The following is a 21,575-nucleotide window of genomic DNA, read 5'->3' on the forward strand; positions in this document are numbered from 1 at the left end:
AACTTTGTCTGCAGATTTGGTGCTGAGCAGGAGGTGCTGCCTCCCACAGCTGGAAAGCCTTTACTGTCAAAAGATTTGATATGGACTGTTTCCTCTGTAGAAAGTTGTTCCTTTGTAATTTCACTCCAGCGCATAACTCCCCCCTAAAACCACAAATTGTTGTTTTTGCATTTCTCTTACCACACAATTTAAACAAAAAAGATACAAATCAGCCAGCTTTGGAGGTGTTGGGAGTCATATTTTTTTTTTCACTTTGGACAGAGCCAGTGTTGTGCTAAGAGAGAGACTGATATCAATGTTATCATCTCACCACCCAAACATTTAAAAACTGAACAACAGATTTGAAATGTGATTTGATGGTAATCAGTTCTGTTTTCTTGTAACATCGTCTCTAGTGCAGCTTTAAGGAGAAAGTTTAACCCTCAATTTTGGCTTTAAATGGTAATCAGAAAGATAAATATACATCAAAATTAACATTGACCTCAATCCACGCTTTCATGCTATTATCCTCTGCTATCCAAAGGGCCTCTTATTAGAGGACGGTGTATGTGTGCGTGGGGTCAGAGGTACCAACAGACAAGTTACCGTGGTGATTAAGCTCCTCTTTCAAGCTTGGGTCTCATCTGGAGGTGGGCCTTCTCTTTGAAACAACGGATCTGGGCTTGTGTCAAACCACCACAAGGGTCTAAGCGCTCCCTCAAAACCCACCGATGACAGTAGCTGTTATGAGATGAGAGGAGCCATCCCACCGCAGAGGACATTGACCATGGGAGAACCAGCTCTCCCATGGGAACCTGTGGAAGGTCCACGTGGCCCCTCATGGCCCCTTCTCAAAGCTGGTGCCTCTTCCATCACCCTCCCTGGGCTTTCTAGTGAACCCTTTGATGTCCTGGGATCTGGACAGCGGTGACCATGAGGACCTATGAGCCTGCAGGGAGATATGTTGGAAAGTTACTCATAAATAGAGCACCAGTGAGATGGACAAAGAGGAAAAAAGAGGTTTTGTATCTTTCCATTTTTCCCAAAAAGTCATGGATGTCCTGTCATGTCCATGTAAAACGGTTCTTTTGTGCAGGTTGTTGTTGTACCTGTCGCAAAAAATGTATTGACATGCACTATTTCATTTCATGTGCAGAAAGTGAGGTTTCGGTCAAAGGACCATCAACAGAGACAGTCACAAGAAAGATGCAGACAAAGATGGACATACATACACAAAGAGAAACAGCGATGGGAGACAGATGGAGACAGACAGTGCAGGCCGGGAGATTATCAAAGGTTTCACCGGTCTGACCTGTAACACGGTTGAGATGGAAGGACAAGGACGCTGTTTGTTCTTTAATCTGCTTTCTCATACTGAGTTACTGTGGTCCTCGTGGGAATCAGTTTCAGACTATCGCAGACAGACTGTGGGATCTGACACACAACTCACCCACATAGCTTGCAAACACAGGAGTGGGTATCTGTTTGGAGGAGTGAGCCCTCTTTTCTGAGTGAATTGATCAAGGGGGGCGTGCAGTATTTTGCACATGGAGATTAAAGGACACACTTTAAATGCTGACACTGGACTTTGCTCTCAGCTCATCAGTCTTATCTGTTGTATGTCTCAGGGAGGTTTATGGACATGCACTATCTTCATCTTCATCTATCACTACCATGACATGCTGATGTGAATGGTGTGCCCCCTTGTGACAAAACATTACAATTGTCATAGTGTCCTTGACACGACACTGGTTCTTCATAGAAAGAAAGAAAAGACGGTTATTTCTTATGAATTGATTTTTATTGAGGACACAGCTCCGCATGAAAGTAAAAAACACATCCCTAGTTTTAATTTTGAGATTGAAAACACAGTCATGTAGTAAAAGGTAAGTTAGACAACAGTGTTATGTTTGTGTACCCTCATAAACATTATAGCATTTTTTTGGCAATAATAAAAGTGGAGTGGAGAGGCTTAGAAAGAGTAGTATATTTCAATACCTGCCACAGTTGAAATATAGATACATTTTTATAGCTTTCAAGTATCATTTTATTGATATCCTGACTTTTTAGCACAGAAGCCATATAAAGAGCCAAATTATTATCACAGTACATTTGACAAAACATAAGATCGGAATCAAGAAATATTTGCTTTTAAAGCTTAGAATAAAAAGGGTTCTATTAAGAAATGTTCCCAGTAAAAAAAAAACATCTTTCATGAAAGTGCTCTTGGTTATAGTTGTTGTATTGTGCGTATGCATGTCATGAATCTCTGTCAGCCTCTAGTGGTAGTGAACATGTTTGCAGACTGGACACATCACATATGCTCTGGGTGGTTTTGCAGACAGGTGATGAACTCTTTCACCTCTTTGCCCTCAAAGCAGATCTGGTAGACTGCTGCGAACAATGGAAACCTATGGAAGGAAGCAAAAATGCAGATAAATATTACATAAACTCAAATATCCTGTATCTGCCAGGCTGTACTGCACTACTGTTTTCATTTATTCTGGCATAAGAACACATTCTGACTGCAATTCTTATATATTTTATGGACCCTGAAAGGAAACCTGTGTGATGTTCAAACCTAATTATATTATAAGAGAGTGAGGGAGATGTTAATCAAGCCCAGTCCTGAGAAGAGGTATAATCAAGCAAGATAAGTGAAAACACCTGTGTGGGTGGGCCATGCCTGAAATGAATGTGTTCTTATTCCTTTCATTAAGAATAGAAAATACATTATTAAATTGGTTACTAATCTTGATCGGAATATCGGGGAACATAACCAAGATTAAAGGATAGGTTCATAATTTTTAAAGCCTGTCTTACAACAATAGTCATGTGTCCAAATTAACATTCAAACAGGTTTTTCTTGCTGTAATCATTCCTTTTTATGTTTATTCGTAATTATGCTAACCTATAATATCATGCAACCTTTGGGTCATTTGACAATTATTAATACATTTCCCAAGGGCCATCAAAATTCCCACAAGACATCAAAGCATATAACATATAAGAGAGTATACTCAAGAAGGCATAATTAGTGTGTTGGAATTGGTGCAAAGTAAACTGACATTAACACATTTTTGTTCATGTGTTATGGAAACTGGAGTTATGAAGCTGGGGTCAAGAGCTATTGAGTTTTTTTTTGTACAGTAGAGGTGTACTCACTTGCTGACCATGTCCCTCTTTTGAAGAATCTTGTAAACCTCTGCTGAGGTCTGTGGTCCCTGCAGCTTCTGACCGTTAAGCATTTCTGCCTCCAGCTCAACAATAGACTGTGGAACCAAACATATAGAGATCAATTTAATGTGGATTAGTGACATATTCTTAATATCTCAATAATATTAAAACAAACAAAAAAAAGTAGCAGTGACTCATTCTGTCACCTTGGATGTTTTGACGAAGGCTTCTGCAACTTTGCGGTTTCTTCCACCGTAGCAGGTGGTGATGAGGTCGGCCACACCGCAGCTTTCCAGGAAGGTGCCAGAGCTCACTTGGCCTTTGCAGAACAGCCTAGCGAAGGCAACCATTTCCATCAGACCAAGCCTGATCACTGCTGCCTTGGTGTTGTCCCCAAAACCAAGGCCGTCACAGAATCCAGCCCCTACTGCCACAATGTTCTGGCAAGACATAAATAAACGGATGCATATGCAACATTTAGCTTTCAAAGCCTCTTAACATCCTGTATTAATGTGTAGTAACAATTTAAGGGTTTCATTCTTTTCAGGACTCATAATGTGTGGATGTCTTTACCTTCAGAGCTCCACACAGCTCCACTATATCACTCTCCTGTACGACAGTGATACGGAAGTTGGGAGTCTGAAGCATCTCTTTGAAGATGAGGCCGTTTGCCTCATTTGTTGACCCTGTGTTGAATGAAGTTTTGTAAAGAGAAACTCAATGTTGGTAGAACAGGGAAGTAACCAGTGACGACCACATTGCATCCTCTTTTCAATCTTAGATCACCATCTGCATGCAAACAATGCAAAAAATCATCACGACAATAATGAAATCAGTGACTAACCGATAGTGGTTTCACAGAATTTCTCGTCTGCCACCTCGCTGGCGATATTGGCCCCCATCAGGACGCTGACCTCAATCTCTAGTTTCTCTCGGATGACGTCTGAGATGAGCTTCAATCCCTCAGGTCCTTCATCAATGCCCTGAATGATTGAGACAGTTTCAGACCACCATGCACAACGTCTGGCTGAGGCAGGGTCACGTTGAGGTAATAACAATAATAGATATCATTGTGGTAATTGCTCAACTACGAGGTCTTGTGATGCCATGACAGCAGAAAAATACAGTACAAAAATCAAGTGACAGTATTTCCCCTTTTCCCCTGTTTACTGTCAAGAAATCAGACATGATGAACAATGACAGGATCTCACTTTGATGAGTGATATCCCGATGGTTCCTTCTGTGATGTGAGGCTTAATCTGGTCACAGAGTTTGTTGATGAACTGGTGAGGGATGACAAAGACAAGGATCTTTGCACCCTTCACAGACTCTGTGATGTCTGGGATGGCCACCTTTTGGGACATTGAAAACAAAATTAGCCCTTATACAGTATGAGTACATATGACACCATAGTTTTAACTGTTTACTGATTACTGTTACTAACCATCAATAACAACAACACTATATAATACATGAAAAATATCTAAAAACTTGAAGAGCAGATGTTAAAAGAATAAAATTACAGCCCTACAGAGAAGCTCTTTCTCTTGATTTACAATTAATGTTTGAGATCAGAGAAAACTAATACTTGCAAAATATCTCAACATGACAACAAATCATTTACACTCTGCCTGGTTATTTACAAGGACATGATTAATACACCCCTAATGTATCATAATGGTCCATATTCCATATGATATATAGTTTCCTGCCATTAAATAGTTTTATTTTGCACTTGATACTTTAGTTGTGTAATTTAATTGAATGATGAGTACACTTATAAACTGATGACACACACTCTGTGGGCCAAAGTCGAGTTATCTTATCAGTGCATTTTTTTTAACTGTACAATCAAACTGTGTTTCATGATTGTGCTGAATTGCTTAACCTGTTGATGAGGTTAGTCATTAAAGATAATACTGCTTATCAGACCCACATTAAGCTGGGACACTTACCACATTCCTGGGCAGCTTGTGACCTGGAAGATACTTGACATTCTCATGTTCTGTATTAATGATCTCAGTTAGCTTCTTCCCGTCAATCATTTCTTCGTAAACCCACATATTTACTATTGGGTCGAACCGGTTGGATGCTTTGACATTGTGCCCGATGATTTTGGCAATCGAGGAGCCCCTGAAGAGAGAGAGAGAGAGAGACAGAGACAGAGACAGAGAAAGAGAGAGGATGTGAGCAGACAATCCAAACAGCATTCAAAAACCTCCAAGGAGCAGGAACCATCTAGGGAAATAAAAAAGGTCTGTAAGGTTTTGGGTCATTTTTAATGCTTGAAAACCGAGAATTGGTTTGCATTTAACTTCATTTTATCTACATAGACTCTAGAGTAGTGACTCTACAAGTGGGGTCCCTAACAAAAAAGGGAAATCATTCATATTCACTATAATTCTAGGTATGACTATTTTGGTTATGGGTTCATTTTCTGTAATTTAAACATCTAAATATCTTAGGGGGTCCCTGATGCAAAAATGTTAAAGAGGTATGAATCCAGACACACAACAATGGTAATATCCTTACTGGTGCCACAAGAGATAAAAAGTAAGTGCATTACAAAGAACATTCGGTGCTGCTGTGAGTCACTAGACAATTCATAGCTCATCGACTCTTTTATTTGAGCTCATACAAACGTGTTGCAGCTTGTAGATCTTCAGATTGGTATCAGGGCGTTTTTGAAAAGAAAAGCAGTCTTCCTTTTGGTTAGTACTTTAAAGTAGGAGACATTGCAACCATTACACGCCGGTATGAGTAGGTTTATATCAGCTAAACTTGCAAGATCCGCGATTCGTTTAAACTGCATACAACAATGAACTAAAACAACGTGTCTGTCTATTGAAAAATGCACACAAAGGCCAAGTTACCAGTTTCCAGATCCGACGATGCAGATTTTCTTCCCAGGCATTTTGAAAGTAGATAGAGCTACAGCTCGTCTAAAACTACAGATCGTCGTCTGCAATAACTTCCTCATACGCCCTATAAAATGCTTGTTTCAGCCCTCCCCTTCACACACACACAACACAGGATACACCTCTTTCCTAAGTGGGAATCACATAATAACGTATCACCACCGTCTTGTATCGTTTACTTTCATTTTACACCATATAGATAAAGTTTGATATCATAAAACTCAACCAGAAGCCTATAGAGTGTATCCAAGAAACAAAGGAAAGCCTAATGTATAGCGCATTAATGTTGTATCGGTCATTTATTATTGAATATTGACTGGAAATGCGCGAATTCGCCAGTCAAGCTATTTTCAATTAACGTCATGTAATTGACACTTCCGGTATATGTGGTTTCCAAAATAAGGCTCACAATAGGAGAATGCAATAATAGGCTTGTATCAGCTTGTCGATAAATACAATTTGTGGTCACGCTGTATATGTCTAAAATGCGGAAAATGTTATATATTTTGTTGTTGTTTTGTTTTTGATATCATCTTATAAGTCTGTAAGTCAAATCAATGAGATTTTTTTCTCAAAATAATGACATAGTAACTCAAAATAAATATTTAGTGACTCAAAATAATGGCTTAGTAAAGTGTATTATTATAATGACCATAGCCCGTAAACACAATGAAAGATAAACCACTAAAATGCAAAATAAGTAAATGAATGAATAGCATTACACATTTTAAAATGTAATTTAATTTAACAATTAAATGAATTTTACGTTTTATAATATTATTATACTATACACGTTGTTATTGTTATTATAAATTAGATTCATGTTAATAAAAATAATAACTTTTTCATTGCTGTTATCTTTAATCTGAACACGGAAGTCTGCAACACGAGTCACATGACCGCTTCCTGCCAAAGCAGTAAATAGCAGGCGAGCTAGCAGACAATGCTAATGCAGTTAGTCGCTATATCAGCATATTAGACATGTTTTATCTGTTATTTAATATAGCCAGTTAACAGCTCGGCGTCTGCGAGGTGTGCGGTGCGTTTCTTATAAGAGATGAACCTACAGCTTCAGTCTGTGTCATAAAAAAGCGAGCTGGTCCACTTTAATCACATTAGCTTAGCGAGCTGAGTTAGCGTCTAAAAGGAGGTTTTTGTCGCTGGTGACTATGCAAGGGGAGACAGCGGCTGTACGAAATATCACGGAAAACGAAGGGAAGCTGGATGTATTACCCCAGATTAAGACCCCAAGCTCGGGGAGAGCAAGTGCCAAAAGCTGGCAGTATAGGTGGGTGATTGTTTATCCTGCTCGCCTCCAAATATCTAAGATACATTTCTTTATTGAAGGCGTTTCTGGTGTAATTAGCGAGTGAGACAGCAGCATTATAAGTGTAATGCAAACATGAGGTGCTCTTTTTGTAAATGGTGTTTAATCGTGAGCAATGTGTTTTTAATTACATGATCACATTGTCAGTCAGAAGAGGAGCAGCCCAGCTGGCTCTTTTTTTTTTTTTTTTTGGCAGATCTGTCACGATACAACAATGAATGATGGATTTATGCGGTTACCTGTGTGTGTGTGTGTGTGTGTGTGTGTGTGTGTGTGTGTGTGTGTGTTTAAGTTTAAGGGTGTGTCTTCATCAAGTATTTTTTTTTTTAAATCTCAATTGTTCTTTGCCTCCTTTTGCTTGATAACATCTCCTGCCAGTGATCACATGGAGAATATTGATGGTTACTTGATGAAGTACACCAACCTGGTGACAGGATGGCAATACAGGTGAGCTCTCATACATTTGTTTAACACTTTTTATTTCTATTCTATTGTAACAGTGTTAAAAGAATGCATGTATACATCGATGAATCATCACATATTATATCTCAAAAATAAAGATAGGGACATTATTGACTTCATATAAAACATAATAGCACCAAAATACAAAATCAAACATGAACATTTTGAACCTTTTTAATTCAAGAAGTGTACTACATACTACGTAATACTACAATATGTCTATTTTTATGTACTGACTCAACACCAATCTTAAATGTATGTTGTTTGAGTTAAATGTAAGAATAAGGTCTTATCAGAATTCATTATTGTAATCGTCGTGCTGGTTCATAGAGTTGACAGACATTGTCGCGGTGGCTGTTGTTTTCAGGTTCTTTGTCTTAAACAATGAGGCGGGCTTGTTGGAGTACTTTGTCAATGAGCAGTCGCGGCCCCAGAAGCCCCGCGGCATGCTCCCCCTGGCGGGGGCCGTCATCTCCCCCAGCGACGAGGACTCGCATACCTTCACTGTCAACGCCATCAGCGGGGAGCAGTACAAGCTCAGGGGTACGTACCTGTCTTTAATGTATTGAACACACTGACATCTCAACATCAGTGTCCATCCTTTAAACCACAGTGCATCATTCACTCACAGGAACCGAAGCTTTTCACCTTAATATTGCCTGTCAGCTCCATTTTTAACTCCAGGCATACTGTCATTACCATCCATCAGGTTCACACAGTATTGATCTGGATGTTTTCCATTATCTGCTGCTGGTGAGGCAGAAGCACGCAGGGATCGATGCGATATAAGATTGTCCGATAGTAACTATAACGAGATTTTGTCCTCTTGCTTTTCTCGTGTTTGTGTGCACATTTCAGCTACCGACGCCAAAGAGAGGCAGCACTGGGTGAGCAGACTGCAGATTTGCACGCAGCACCACACAGAGGCCATGGGGAAGGTAAGATGCTGTGCTCGGTGATGGAGCTATTCCTCTCCTTTATTTAATGTATAATTGTAGTCATTATATCCTCCTTTTTGAAGTCTAATTTTTATGTATTGTATGTACATTAAATATCAGTTAGTGCAAATTTTGTTGGTGGCAGTGGTGGCAATAATATAAGGCAATAATATTCCATTAGAGGCCTGCTGTGCTATAAAGCTATTCTTAAATATTACAGCTGTATTTTAAACGTTGTCCATGATAAGCAAAAGAATGTGACTCTGCCACACAGCGGATGTGAAGTGGACAGTCTTGATTTTCCTGTTTTCCATCTCCCGCATCCATCTGGCTGCAGCACAAAAGCGTAGAGCTGTGAAATATTAATGTTTATGTAAAAATGTATTGGGTTTTTGCTTGTTTGTGAGCACAATAATCAGCACTATTGATCTGCGTATTGATCTATAAACTACTATCCTGCCCGCAGCCTGATTTTTTATTTTTTTTTAATGGTCTTGAGATACATGAGAGTGAAAAACGGAGACGAACTCTGCAGGGCTCTTTTTTTAAAACAGTGGTGGAAAATAGTCCGCAGCTATAAAATGTCAGAAATAATTAAAAATGCCCATTATAGTTATTTTTTAGTCAGACAAACTAAAAGCAGAAGATTTTCTATCATCACAAAATGAGGAAAAGAGGCAAATATTTGGTGTTTTTGCTTAAAAAGATTGACACAGTTATTAAAAATAGTTTGATTTCATGGTGCAGTTCTCTCCACAACTCTTGTAGCAAGACATAAGTGTAGTGTATTTTTATTTTTGAAACTTTATCTTTTGATTTTCACAGAGTAATCCCCCACCCAAGTCCCGCAGCTACTCTATGGCATCTCAAGGTAGCGGCAGCTCGCCCATGTCCGTGCGCAGACCCAGCCAGAACCCTGCCTCCTTATTCAACTGGTCACAGATGCACAAGGGCTCGTCACTCTACTCCAGCAAGAGGTCCCTGCTTCCAGACCACCTAATGGACGCCAGAGAGGTACAGCAAGCCGGGGTCACTCCTAACCCTAACCCTAACCCAGTCACAGTTACTGACATATTATTGATATGTCAGGACCAGCAGAGCGGAGTGTAGTTTTTGTATGAGAAGTGATATTTAAACAGTGCAAGTCTGAGGTTACGTCATCATCATCTGACCATAGACACAATTTCCCGTGTAGATGTAGCAAGAGATAACACAGACTCGGGCTGAATTAAATTAAAGACTATCTGCCAAGTTTTCAGTCTGATGTTTTTTGCAAAGTGAAATCCAAGAAAATCTGCGTCTGATCCAATCAAAATGCTGTTAGATTTTAATCTGTCAATGGTAAAGTTTCACATCTCTGACATCATCTGTTATACAACCAAACCTCTTCATCTAAAGATCCTCTTTCCAACCTTGTTAACATGGATACAAACAGAATACAGTCCATCCGCCAGAGAGCCATTTAGCTGGAATGTAATTATAATTGCATGAGATTAAAGTGAGACATAAATATTAATGTGTGGAGAAGAATTTAGTGGCAAAGGCAAAGTGACAGTGAACAAAAATGAAATGTTGATCTGTTTTTAAAAGCACAAGTGTGTCCCTACAAGATGTGCAACGATGAATATAAAATATTTAGGACTTAGTTCATAGCAGGGCTTCAGTAGAGTGGTTTAGTCATGAACTCTGTTGTGATGCAGGTCGTCCACCAGAGAGTGCTGTTGTGTTTCTTCTGCTTTGAATACATAGTTTTCTGTGGATTTTAATCTGTCTGCCACATTTAAACCAATACATTTGTCTTATGAGTATCAGAATACTCTTAAGTGTTAATTTAAGGCATTTAATTTCCAGATTTAGAGCTGAACTTTATTAGGTAGTTAGTCTTACATATACTGTATAAGTGCTCGCTGCTCAATCATACGAACCTCTAAGACACAAGAAGTACTGTTGCAGGTGTGACCTACATAAGAACATATTAGGAACTATTTTTTTTACTTTTTACTAAGATGGGAAAAGTAGAAAGCTAAATGACATCGGCAGCAGTGAGGCGTGCGAGTTTTAATGTTTATGTAAATGTAATTTTCTTAAAATATGGACTTTGCCTACATAACAATGAAAGCAAGGTTAAAAGCTCAACAGTTCCTGCATAAACAAAGATCATGACATTTTAAAGAGATTTTTTTCCCCCCCAAATTAACCAAACCTTCCACATGATCCCCTTCCAGATGATGACCCAGGCCCAGGGCCAGCACAGAGACCTGATCCAGAGCATAGAAGGCTTGCCTGCAGCCCCCGGCCTCTCCCCTCTAGACCAGGATCTGCTCATGCTTAAAGCCACTTCCATGGCCACCATGAACTGCCTCAACGAGTGCCTGCACATCCTTCACTTGCAGCAGGTGGCCAGGCAGAGAAGCTCCCTGGGAGGTTAGTGGTGGGGTGTTGTTGCTCGGTTTGTTCATTTAACATTCTTGACAAGCAGAAAGAATAACCAGTTTCTAGCAGTCACACTCTGCAGATTTAAATGTCTTCTCCATGTGCGTAAGCGACATATGCAGCCTTCACAACAAATCATAGTCTTGCACATGCCAGACCTGCATCCAATCCAGACGATTAGTTTGTGTTGGTCGGACAGTGGAATTATTTTGCATTATTGATGGGGAACTGTACCTGGTCTTACCACCTGTCTCGGAGGTAATTAGATCTCAGACAGTTAAAATGTCCAACAGCAGCACTTTGAGGCCAGTGTGCTGTTCTAATTCAGCTTAACATTGGAAGAATACACTTTTACCATGAAACATACAGCACAGTGTTAAAAGCATCCAAGGTGAAGTGTTTGACTCACTGATATATTGACCCTCTCTGTTGAGGATGTTTCTAAATGGGAAAACAGCCAGCTAATGCCCCACTTTTTTCACAGCAGATCTTATTACTCGATGTATATTTCATAAGGCCAGACTCATCGCAACAGCCAATCAGATTAAGCTGTCCGACGACACACAAGGTGAATTTGAATGAGACCTGCCCACCTCTAAACATACATAAAAAAAAAAAAAAATTAAAAAATGCCCACGCCATACTGAGAGGCTTTAACCAATCAGAGAGGGAGGATGTTTCCTGTCGGCGGGGCCAAGGTATCCTGATACTCGGTTCGTCACAGGCGTTGAGTTACACTCTTTTGGTCTGGGGCAGCTGTCTAAGGAATATCCATCTGTCCAGTCAGCAGCCAGGCAGTTGTGTGAGGTGTTGCGTGGCGAATGGTAGGCCCAGTGTAGAGCTACGTGTGTGTGTAGCTGTTGAGCGTCAGGGGACCTTGGGAGGGAGGGGGGGGACAGTATCATGAGCGCCTCTGAACCTGCTGCTGTGCATTCCCCGTCCACACCAGGACCCACCATCGAGTGGTTGGAGCCTAAGCTGCCCGACATCCTGAAGAACGGCAGCAGCTCGCTGGGCAGCTTGGGGACAGGGGAGGGCCCGTTGGAGGGGAGTCGTCTGGAGCTCAGCAGCCCTGAATCCTGCAGCTTCTCTGGGGTAAGACCAAGGAAATGACACTCTGTATCCCCCAGGAAACAGTAAAGATCTACACTGAAAGATGAAAGTTGCAGCAACCTGTTGATTTAACTCTTATCCTTTCTAGTTATTTAATTCCCATTTTTTTGCTTTTCAATTTCAACCATTCTTAACTTGACAGCTGTTTTGAGCACACCTCTCACACCATAAACAATCACCTACTTTCAACGTCTGCTGAGTCACTCTAGCATATTGTTGAATAAATCACACCCCCTCCTCCCTTTTTCATCTCTCAGGAGCAAGAAGACATAGATGGAGAGGATGAGTTGGAGGACTCCTTCTCAGTCAAAGAGGAGGACCTGGGTGCTGTGGAAGAGGAGCGCAGCGTCATCCTACACCTGCTGTCCCAGCTGAAACTGGGCATGGACCTCACGCGGGTAGGTCGAGTTCCACGTCCTGCTAAGCAGCATAACAAGCTGACTGCGGCTCTACCACCAACTCTTCACAAACTTTGACTTTCTTTAGGGGTTTTTTTTCTTTCCGTCCTGTGTTATACCTGAAGATGACTTAGTGATCCCACAGTGAGGAGCGTAAGAGGTTTTCCCTCATGCATGTGCTTAGTTTTGTGCTCAGGGCATTCAAAAATAACTATATGTTGTGGTATATAATATAATGTATCATCCTTCACTGCTCATACAATCTAATGCAGTATATAACTCCTTAGACACTTAATAGTTTTATACAGGTGATCCTGTTTATCCATTTAGTCAGAAACAACAGGGGATAAACAGAGGCGTTAATTTTGCTCTTGACTTTATCTTTTATTGGCCTTTTTAGTTAGTTTTAATATTTTGTCAACATTTAAATCTATAGTAAGATGTTGAAATTATGATGACACAGACATGCTGTTAGAGCCTTTTTTATGCTGCACATGCATATTTTTCAGTTGTGTGCTTGACAGCAACTGTGTGTAAAGTCAACTAAATTCAACAAAAAAAAGTGGTGAGACTGGATGAAGGAAACCAACTAAAGAGTGAACAACCTAGTATTTATCTGATTTAATGGACCCATCTTGGATCACTAGTCTGTGTTGCTAATGACCTTTACAAGCTGAAGTAACCACGTCTTGCTTAGTAATTACTGGTCCTCGACACACCGATTAAAAATACCAAAATCAGATCCTGGATAGATTGGATCCTATCTTCCAATGTCAGCTTCTTCTAGTTTTGGGTATCGTCTCTTCCTCTTGGGTTTCAGTTTGATTGCAGTTATCTGGCAGATCCATTGGCTTATCTCATGGAGATCTCGTGTTAACTGTGACCCCGGGGTCATGTCTAGTGTACGTCACATCATCGCTTCCTTGATTTACTGATAACGATGAGATGTGGAACCAAATGGAGTGAAAAAAGAAAAACTATTAGGACTTGAGTTACTTAACTTGAGCCATGTTTCTTTGGATTTTCCCTCTAGGTGGTCCTCCCCACCTTCATCCTGGAGAAGCGCTCTCTGCTGGAGATGTATGCCGACTTCATGTCACACCCGGATCTCTTTGTCGCCATCACTGACGGCAGCAGCCCGGAGGACCGTATGGTCCGTTTTGTGGAGTACTACCTCACCTCCTTCCATGAGGGCCGCAAGGGTGCCATCGCCAAAAAGCCCTACAATCCCATCATTGGCGAGACCTTCCACTGCTCCTGGAAGGTACCCAAGAAACCAGAGGCCCCCAAGGAGCCCTCACAAGGAAGTCCTGACCCGGATGCCTCCCAGGACTACCACCAAGTGCGCTTTGTGGCGGAGCAGGTGTCCCACCACCCCCCTGTGTCTGGCTTCTACGCCGAGTGCCAGGAGAGGCGGATGTGTGTGAATACACATGTGTGGACCAAGAGCAAGTTCATGGGGATGTCCATTGGAGTATCTATGATAGGAGAAGGTAAGCCAAGTGTTTGAGAGGGAAGAGATCAAATCTATAGAAATTATATCCAACATTAGCATCATCAGGGCAACTGCTGAGAGGGGATTAAAAGAGAATATCGCCTTTTTTTTTTAGTCAGACTAGTTTCTGTTATACAAACATTAATCTAATTCTGAATTAACCTCTAGTAACCCAAAACAGCAGCTTTATTGTGTGATCCTGTCTTTTGTCAACAATAAAGAATTTGAACAGCAGATCAGATGAATTATATTCCTCCAGATATATCCCTTCAGCACTCAGCGCTCCCCAAACAATCATCCCTCACCTGCAGAAATCAAACAAAACAATAAGAGGTCACCATACATATATAATTGCACATAATTATTCTTTCTTTTTTTTCAGGTTGTCTTAATTTGCTGGAACATGATGAAGAGTACACTTTCACGCTGCCCTGTGCATACGCACGCTCCATCCTCACGGTTCCCTGGGTGGAACTGGGCGGCAAAGTCAACATCAGCTGCGCCAAGTCGGGCTACTCAGCAGTCATCACCTTTCAGACTAAACCCTTTTATGGTGGCAAATTACACAGGTGAGCGCCTTCATGTCATGTAGTGTTGCTTTGGTCTGTAATAATTTCAGGAGTTCATGCCACAAATGTGATGAAACAGTACCTGTGTATATACAAGTAGAGTCTTAATAGAACAAAAACTATATTTTATTGGCTTCTTTCTCCATCAACATACAACCAGGTGGTATGTACGGGAAAATAATCATATACCCGAAGATATTGAGTTGATTTTTAATAGAAGACTAAAGAACGAAATAATTGAAGCATTTTTTCTTACTGAAAACATTTAATCAATTATTAGAATAGTTCAAAATTAAAAAAGCATTTTCTCCCACACAAAGTTTCCATGTAGTCAGTATTAAATCATTCATATGTTCTGTCCCAAATGTAGAGTCACAGCAGAGGTGAAGCACAACTCCACCAATGCGGTGGTGTGTCGTGTGCAGGGCGAGTGGAACGGCGTTCTGGAGTTCAGCTATACCAACGGAGACACGAGGGTGGTCGACGTCACCAAGCTGCCTGTTACAAGGAAGCAAGTTCGGCCAGTTGAGAAGCAAGGACCAACCGAATCCAGGTCAGAAGAAGCGGATCTGCACATGCAATTTTTAATTATTTGTTTAGTTTAATCCTATTAAAATGTTCTTATTGGACAGGCCTTTTAGTAATATGGCTTGATATGAGGATAAACATACCATGCTGACTCGCCTTTGTTGTATTTCAGACGCCTGTGGCAGCATGTCACAGAGTCCTTACGGCAGAAGGACATCGACAAAGCCACAGAGCACAAGAGGATCCTGGAGGAGAGGCAGCGGTCCGAAGAGAGGCACCGCGCTGAGACCGAAACCGAGTGGAGGACCAGATACTTTGACAGGGAGGTGAGAAACTCGACCACTCTATGTTCAGATGTAGTTTTACTATCGTGGAGGTTCCATGTCGCTGCAGAAAGGATCAGATCAGGGTACATTGGTGGCAGGAAGTATCAGAAACTGGAAAAGACACTAATGAGGTTACACTTTTGGAATAAACGCAGCACAACCAGTAAAGAGTAATTTGTGCTCAGGCTATCTGTGCTGACTCTAAATAAATTTTAAATCACCTTGAGCATAATTTTTGTCTCAGGCTTGTGCTTCTCGATTTCAGAGGGTTCTCACCTTGCACTAAGGTATTTAAGATTACCAAGGATCTGGGTCATTTAGGTGGCAAACACCCGCAGACTGTTTAAACTAGATGCACACCCTCTTTCAGGAAATGAATTATAAGATCTCAGTCACAAATTGTAATATACTGACGCTAGTTTTCTCTTCTCCTCTAGGGTGACGGCTGGGTTTATCACAAACCACTTTCAAAAAACTCTGCTCTCAAAACCTAGTTTCTTCACTCTGTATCTTGGATGTTGATATTGTAGATTCAGGAACGTGTGTGGGAGTGTGAGAGAGAGAGAGAGAGTGTGTGTGTGTGTGTGTGTGTGTGTGTGTGCACAAGTTGTGGACGGTTATTTGAAACGAGAGCATGGCCTGCACTGACATACAGATGAATGCAACATGGGGAGAAGGACAGAGAGACAACATAACTTGACGGTGTTCTCAAATCTCAAATCTCACTCATGATGTTCACGAAGCCTCCAAGTACAAGCTTTTGTACTGCTGATCAGTCTTTCTTTTCTTTTCTTTTTTTAAATAATCAAATGTCAATGAAAACATATTCTTGTACAGGTAACGGTACTCTATTTACACAGCCTTAAGAAAGTCAGATGAATGATGCTCTAAGTTTGGGTTCTGCTGGTCAACCTGGGATATTTTTTTTTCTCATTATTTTTAAGCTGTGATAACACACTAAGGTGAGGAGTGTTTTTCCTAAAATAAGATATCCAACATCAAGAAAATCTAAATAATAGTAATACTGCCTGATAAACTCTATGTTGGGAAACGGTTGTAAATTGGATTTGTAAAGTCGCTGTTAATGATCTTCAGGTATGCTAAACCCAACAACAGTTTACCACACTGAAATAAAAGACATTTCCACTGTAGTCAAGTTTATTTACATGCACACAATATTCTGAACTGAAGTAAGAAAATGAGGAGAACAGACAGACACAGATTTAAAAAGTAGTCAAAATTAAAGCAGCAAAGAACGAGATGTTGTAATTTAGTCTCTAGTAGGGGTCAAGTTACAGAAGCACTTTATAATCCTATAATTCCCATGATGCAACTTGGTAAACTAGACCCTTCCTGCATGGTAAACAACATCTCCAAGCCCAAGATGAATTTACATCAATAAAATACTACTACTATTAACTATATATACATGCACCTACACATTCATACGCATACAACCATACACTTAACATACAACCATGCATATATTTTAAAATGCTCCACACACCCTAAAACGTAAGCTACTCATGAGAGCACGGTTACTTTCTCTCAAACCATAAGATAGCTGCACTTCCCGTGACGAAAACAGATTTTCATGTTAAAAAAGTGGCGGATTGATCCTTTAGTCATGTGACTCTGACATGGTTTCTGACTGGATTGGATGGTCAGGTTGTGTCTTTAATCAGGTTAACGTCAGATGAATCGTGTGCATTTAAATATACATTATGTAGCTCTAAATGATCATTTATTTAATCCTTCTTTTGATGCAATATTGATGTATTAACCGAGTCACACTGCTGGAATGGCATGTCATAGATTAGAAATAACCAACATTTTAAATATTCAATTGAATGAGTCACATGTGAATGCATCTAAATAACTGCTACCCCACTTTTTTTTTTTTTAAATCCTCCTCCTTTTCATTCTGTGGTTTTTGCAGTGGACAGAAGAATTGTACATGCATGAAAGCAGAGAGTCTCTCTGTTCACATGGATTGCAGCAAGTATACTACTCCTGTGTCTGCATTACTTACATTTATAAATGTCTGTTGTAAAAGCTTTTAACCAAATTTTGCTTGTTTTGTAATGCAAATAAATCTATTTCTTTGAATGCGTGTTTATCCCCTACCTTGCGCTTTAATTGCTCTCATTTTTAGAGCCACTTTTTGTATAGAGGCCTGCAGTGTTTGTGCTACCCCCCCCCCCCCCCCCCCCCTTTTTTTGGGATGCAATTCCAGTCAATACTGTGATGTTTATGTGATAACCCTTTTTTTTTTCTCCCCTCCTAAATTGAATTTTTAGCCTCACGTTCTCAAAGCATCCCAGTATCTTGTAGGAAGCAGTTCTTATTCTCTCTACAGAAAGAGGAAAATCCACCCTGCCATTTAATAAGCTACTCCCTCCACGTCTTGGTGCCTTATGCAAACTCTTTCTGTCTGTGTCTTCCAGCTAAAGAGCACAGCATTTCCATCAGTTATTCACCTGAGAGATGCAACGGAGTATGTATTATTTCTGTTTTGGTGTGTGTGTGTGTGTGAGAGAGAGAGAGAGAGTGATTTCAGATCTGGCTCCAGCCTTGGTGCTTTGATGATGAGAAAAGTTGACAGAAGCACTTTTATCCTAGGTTTTGACATTCTCTTTGGTTTTGAATTCTACTGGTTGTCTTGCTGACCTATGAAATGCACTGACATTGAAGGAAACCTGATGTGGAAAAAAAATGGACATGTGTGATTATATTCAAAAATAAATTGCGTATCAGTTGTATACTGTGTTACGAGGTGTGTTCTCTACAGATTTCTTCCTCACTAAACTTTGCTTTTCATCCCATGAAGAGATCTCAATGCTTACTTCATCCATCACTGGTTAACATACACAGAAGCAAGAAGCTTAGAAGTCTGAACCCCAAGTCAACAAATACCAGCAAAGGGTTTAACTTTAGTAAACATCTCATAAGTTTGAATATCACTTGGTGAGAGATTACCATAAAAACTACCTTCACTTATGGAGCGCTAATGAAGTGACCTCATATGACTTCTACTTCCTGTAAACCAGAACATCTTAAATGGTAATCCTGTGCTGGTGGCTGTAAGCTAAAATTTCAATATTCTCTCTTATCAACCTATCCCTTATAATAAAATGGTGTTTCTCTCCCAAAATGATATCTTACAGGTTTCCACTTGTAAATAATCCCTCCCTGCACTTTGCCCTTCCCATATATCCTGTTTCAATGTGACAGCGTCATTTAATGGGGACAAGGATTACAAAATCTGCAGCAGTTTGTGTTGCACAATGTTTTCTCTATTCTGGTCTTTCTGAATGTCAAACAGTTTATGTAGAGCTGGTTCACCCAAAGTGAAGAACCCGGATATCTCTCATAAGAACATTTTTCTTTAACTCTGCTGCTTCTTTTTTGGCAAATGCTGGGCAAATGCTGGTCTTCTTCTCAAAGTCACTGTCCATCTGCATGCTTTCCTCAGTGCTTAAATATTTGAACTGAGATGGTCTGATAATGTAGCTCTTTACGTGCAATAAATTAATATAAGCAGTGAAATAATTAGGTTCAGGGGTCAGGTGAGTTTCTGATGTAACATGTGGGTATGATGACAGCATCCAGAGAGGTTTGTCAGGCCTCTGTGTCATCCTGCTTTTCTCAGGTTGCACTTTGGAGGATGGTGTTTACATCTCTTCTCTTGTGCCCATTGTGATGTTTTCTTATGTGGCTTCACTCCTGTTTAACATGAGGATTCCCCCTGAGAGGTGGGATGTGTTCAAGGTGAAATCTGAGGGAAGACCAGCAGATGGTGCCAGAGAGCGAGATGGTGATAAGACTGATGAAAATGACAAAACTGGCTCTGCCTCTGAACCAATACTTGACAAAAGATTGTGCTTTTTAATGTTAATTTTATGCTTCACCTGGTAAAATGTGGTTTGTTTTTTTTCTGATGTGATTTTTCTGCAAATCAAGCCTCCATCACATTGCTACACACAGCATAAACTGTCAGTGCAGTCTCTTCTACTCGTATTTAGACAGCTGATATTACATTGTCTTTAAAGGACAAAAAACATGTATTTAAAGACTCATCTATATTTTGAGGTGTTGCTCCCTTGTTCCATGTTATTTTCCTCTCATATTCACAGTGTGGATTATTGGTGACAGTTCATGGTGCCCAGATACCTGCAGAGACTATTATGGAAGCAACCTCAGCATCCTTCACACACGACATCCTGGGTTATTTTTGAAAGATGGAGTTCACACTGATTAGATAATAGCCATAAAAAACACTCCAAATCCAGCAAACTGCTTCCAGTTACTGGTATCAATGCTTATGATTTTGGGTCGAGTTTATTTTTAGTTGTGAATATTTGTTTAAGATTCAATCTATAATAACTTCATTTTAGATTTTGCAAAACTGAACACCTGTGTGTGTGTGTGCGTGTGCGTGCAGGTGCAGTGCCTGTGATGAAGTAGTCTGATATATAGTTGATATATAGTTGAACCCTTTTTAAAGTAACCTCCTGATCACAACCCAGCAGCACATCTTATCATCTTTTGATTATATAATGTACTCCAGGGCAGAGTCCTTCAAACATTTCCTACTTTCGCCTGTGTGTCTCAAAACATCTATAAAAAGGGAGGACATCATTATTTATCCTTCAAAATATCACAAGGGACGCTAATAATTAGTTTTATATTACTACAACATTGTTTAAATCCAAACACACTCGATAAAATGCATTATAGGAAATACTGGATGACAAAGGAGACATTGAGCTTCTCCGCCCTGCTGGCTCGTGTGATTTCATGTAAATGTTAGAAGTGAAACTAAATTGTTCAAAGGAGCAGAGCAGATGGATGAAAACTGACGTGTGACGAAGGGTGAGTGTTAATAAAACCTTATTTCACCATGAAAGTCTCAGTCAGTTTAATCTCTGACGATTGTAAAGTGGAGAAGAGTCAAAATGAACTTGAAATAAAACACGGAGATAATTTATTTGTGTGACATTTCCGGGTTGATATCGAGCTCTTTCTCACGTAGGCCTTCCTTAAAAAACATGTAGTTTGTGTTGTTCTGCTGTCTTAGAAACTGATAAACCGTAATAACTTAATGTAAATGTTTTCCATTTGTTCGCAGTAGGCTGTAGGCAGACAAGTTACGTAACTGCAAGTTTTGCCAAAGTCCGTCTGCGGGAGCGCGCACAAGTATGGCGCAGTTACAGACACACATCTGCAACACTTTCGACACAGCCACGACGTGCAAATACTGATAACTTCATGTCCTTTGTATTGACGATATGTCTTTGTGAAACTTTAACATTTATTTTAATCTCATAACCAGAATTACGGCCAAATACATCTTCACTGTTTTGAAGCGTTACCAGGTATGATATTTACCTGAGTTAAAGCATCTGGCCTATCTGTGTCACGTGTTTGGTATGTAGGCCTGTATCATTGTTAACTAGACTTTAAGCCTAATAAAAATGACGCATGGACAAGTTCTAGCCTATATAGCCTACAATAAAGTAATTATGTCCTTTTCAATTACCATGTCCCTGTAATTTTGCATTATTTTACCAGCTCATGTTCCCTACATTATAACCAATACTATTGACACGTGTTTGGTATGTCTAGTATCATTGTTAACTATACTGTAATAAACATTATTTGTGGATGGGTTATACATTAAATAATTTATGTCCTTTTCAATGACCCCTGTTACTCAGTTTAAATATGGTTAAAGTGCCTACAGCCCATAAAATGCAGTTTTTCTGTATGCCTAAAATTGTTTCCAGCTCCTGACTGAACTGTTTTTTCTGCTTCAAAATGATTAATCATCATTCATTAAGGTTGTATTTTAATTGTGCTGTTTATATTTTTCATTGATTTTGAATGTTTTATGTCTTGTATTATTTTGA

The 21,575-nt window shown here is 40.0% G+C and overlaps 3 protein-coding genes across 3 annotated transcripts in view; 2 read left to right on the plus strand and 1 right to left on the minus strand.

Annotated features, from left to right (window-relative positions):
* Positions 1-1,769: 1,769 nt before the first annotated feature.
* LOC128354498 (glycerol-3-phosphate dehydrogenase 1-like protein) lies at positions 1,770-6,125 on the minus strand. Its single transcript, XM_053314722.1, has 8 exons — positions 6,030-6,125; positions 5,112-5,289; positions 4,368-4,508; positions 4,001-4,139; positions 3,730-3,842; positions 3,363-3,596; positions 3,145-3,251; positions 1,770-2,390 (listed from the first exon to the last, which is right to left on the minus strand). Exons 1-8 carry the CDS (start codon positions 6,068-6,070, stop codon positions 2,294-2,296), a joined length of 1,050 nt encoding a protein of 349 aa, XP_053170697.1. The 5' UTR covers positions 6,071-6,125; the 3' UTR covers positions 1,770-2,293.
* An 877-nt stretch (positions 6,126-7,002) lies between these two features.
* osbpl11 (oxysterol binding protein-like 11) lies at positions 7,003-18,423 on the plus strand. The gene is made up of 13 exons (XM_053314720.1): positions 7,003-7,362; positions 7,780-7,848; positions 8,231-8,406; positions 8,722-8,801; positions 9,627-9,815; positions 11,027-11,225; positions 12,184-12,329; positions 12,605-12,745; positions 13,779-14,238; positions 14,623-14,809; positions 15,180-15,362; positions 15,510-15,663; positions 16,101-18,423. The coding sequence occupies exons 1-13, from the start codon at positions 7,244-7,246 to the stop codon at positions 16,155-16,157; spliced, it is 2,160 nt and encodes a 719-aa protein (XP_053170695.1). The 5' UTR covers positions 7,003-7,243; the 3' UTR covers positions 16,158-18,423.
* A 1,830-nt stretch (positions 18,424-20,253) lies between these two features.
* LOC128354500 (NACHT, LRR and PYD domains-containing protein 12-like) overlaps positions 20,254-21,575 on the plus strand; it is a 31,567-nt gene continuing 30,245 nt past the window's right edge. The window contains exon 1 of the mRNA XM_053314724.1: positions 20,254-20,538. The gene's annotated coding sequence lies outside the window, so the exon portion shown is untranslated. The remainder of the gene's footprint in view (positions 20,539-21,575) is intronic.

This window comes from Scomber japonicus, chromosome 24 (assembly GCF_027409825.1).
Source record: "Scomber japonicus isolate fScoJap1 chromosome 24, fScoJap1.pri, whole genome shotgun sequence".
Lineage (NCBI taxonomy): Eukaryota > Metazoa > Chordata > Actinopteri > Scombriformes > Scombridae > Scomber > Scomber japonicus.

Excerpts from the sequence above, each read along its gene's own strand:
- LOC128354498 (XM_053314722.1), bottom strand. The coding sequence starts at position 6,070 with ATGCCTGGGAAGAAAATCTGCATCGTCGGATCTGGAAACTG. Across the intron at positions 4,140-4,367 it reads TCGGGATATCACTCATCAAA|GGCATTGATGAAGGACCTGA; the intron begins GTGAGATCCTGT and ends TCAATCATTCAG. Across the intron at positions 3,252-3,362 it reads CCTTCGTCAAAACATCCAAG|TCTATTGTTGAGCTGGAGGC; the intron begins GTGACAGAATGA and ends TTGGTTCCACAG.
- osbpl11 (XM_053314720.1), top strand. The coding sequence starts at position 7,244 with ATGCAAGGGGAGACAGCGGCTGTACGAAATATCACGGAAAACGAAGGG. Across the intron at positions 14,810-15,179 it reads TATGGTGGCAAATTACACAG|AGTCACAGCAGAGGTGAAGC; the intron begins GTGAGCGCCTTC and ends TCCCAAATGTAG. Across the intron at positions 15,363-15,509 it reads CAAGGACCAACCGAATCCAG|ACGCCTGTGGCAGCATGTCA; the intron begins GTCAGAAGAAGC and ends GTTGTATTTCAG.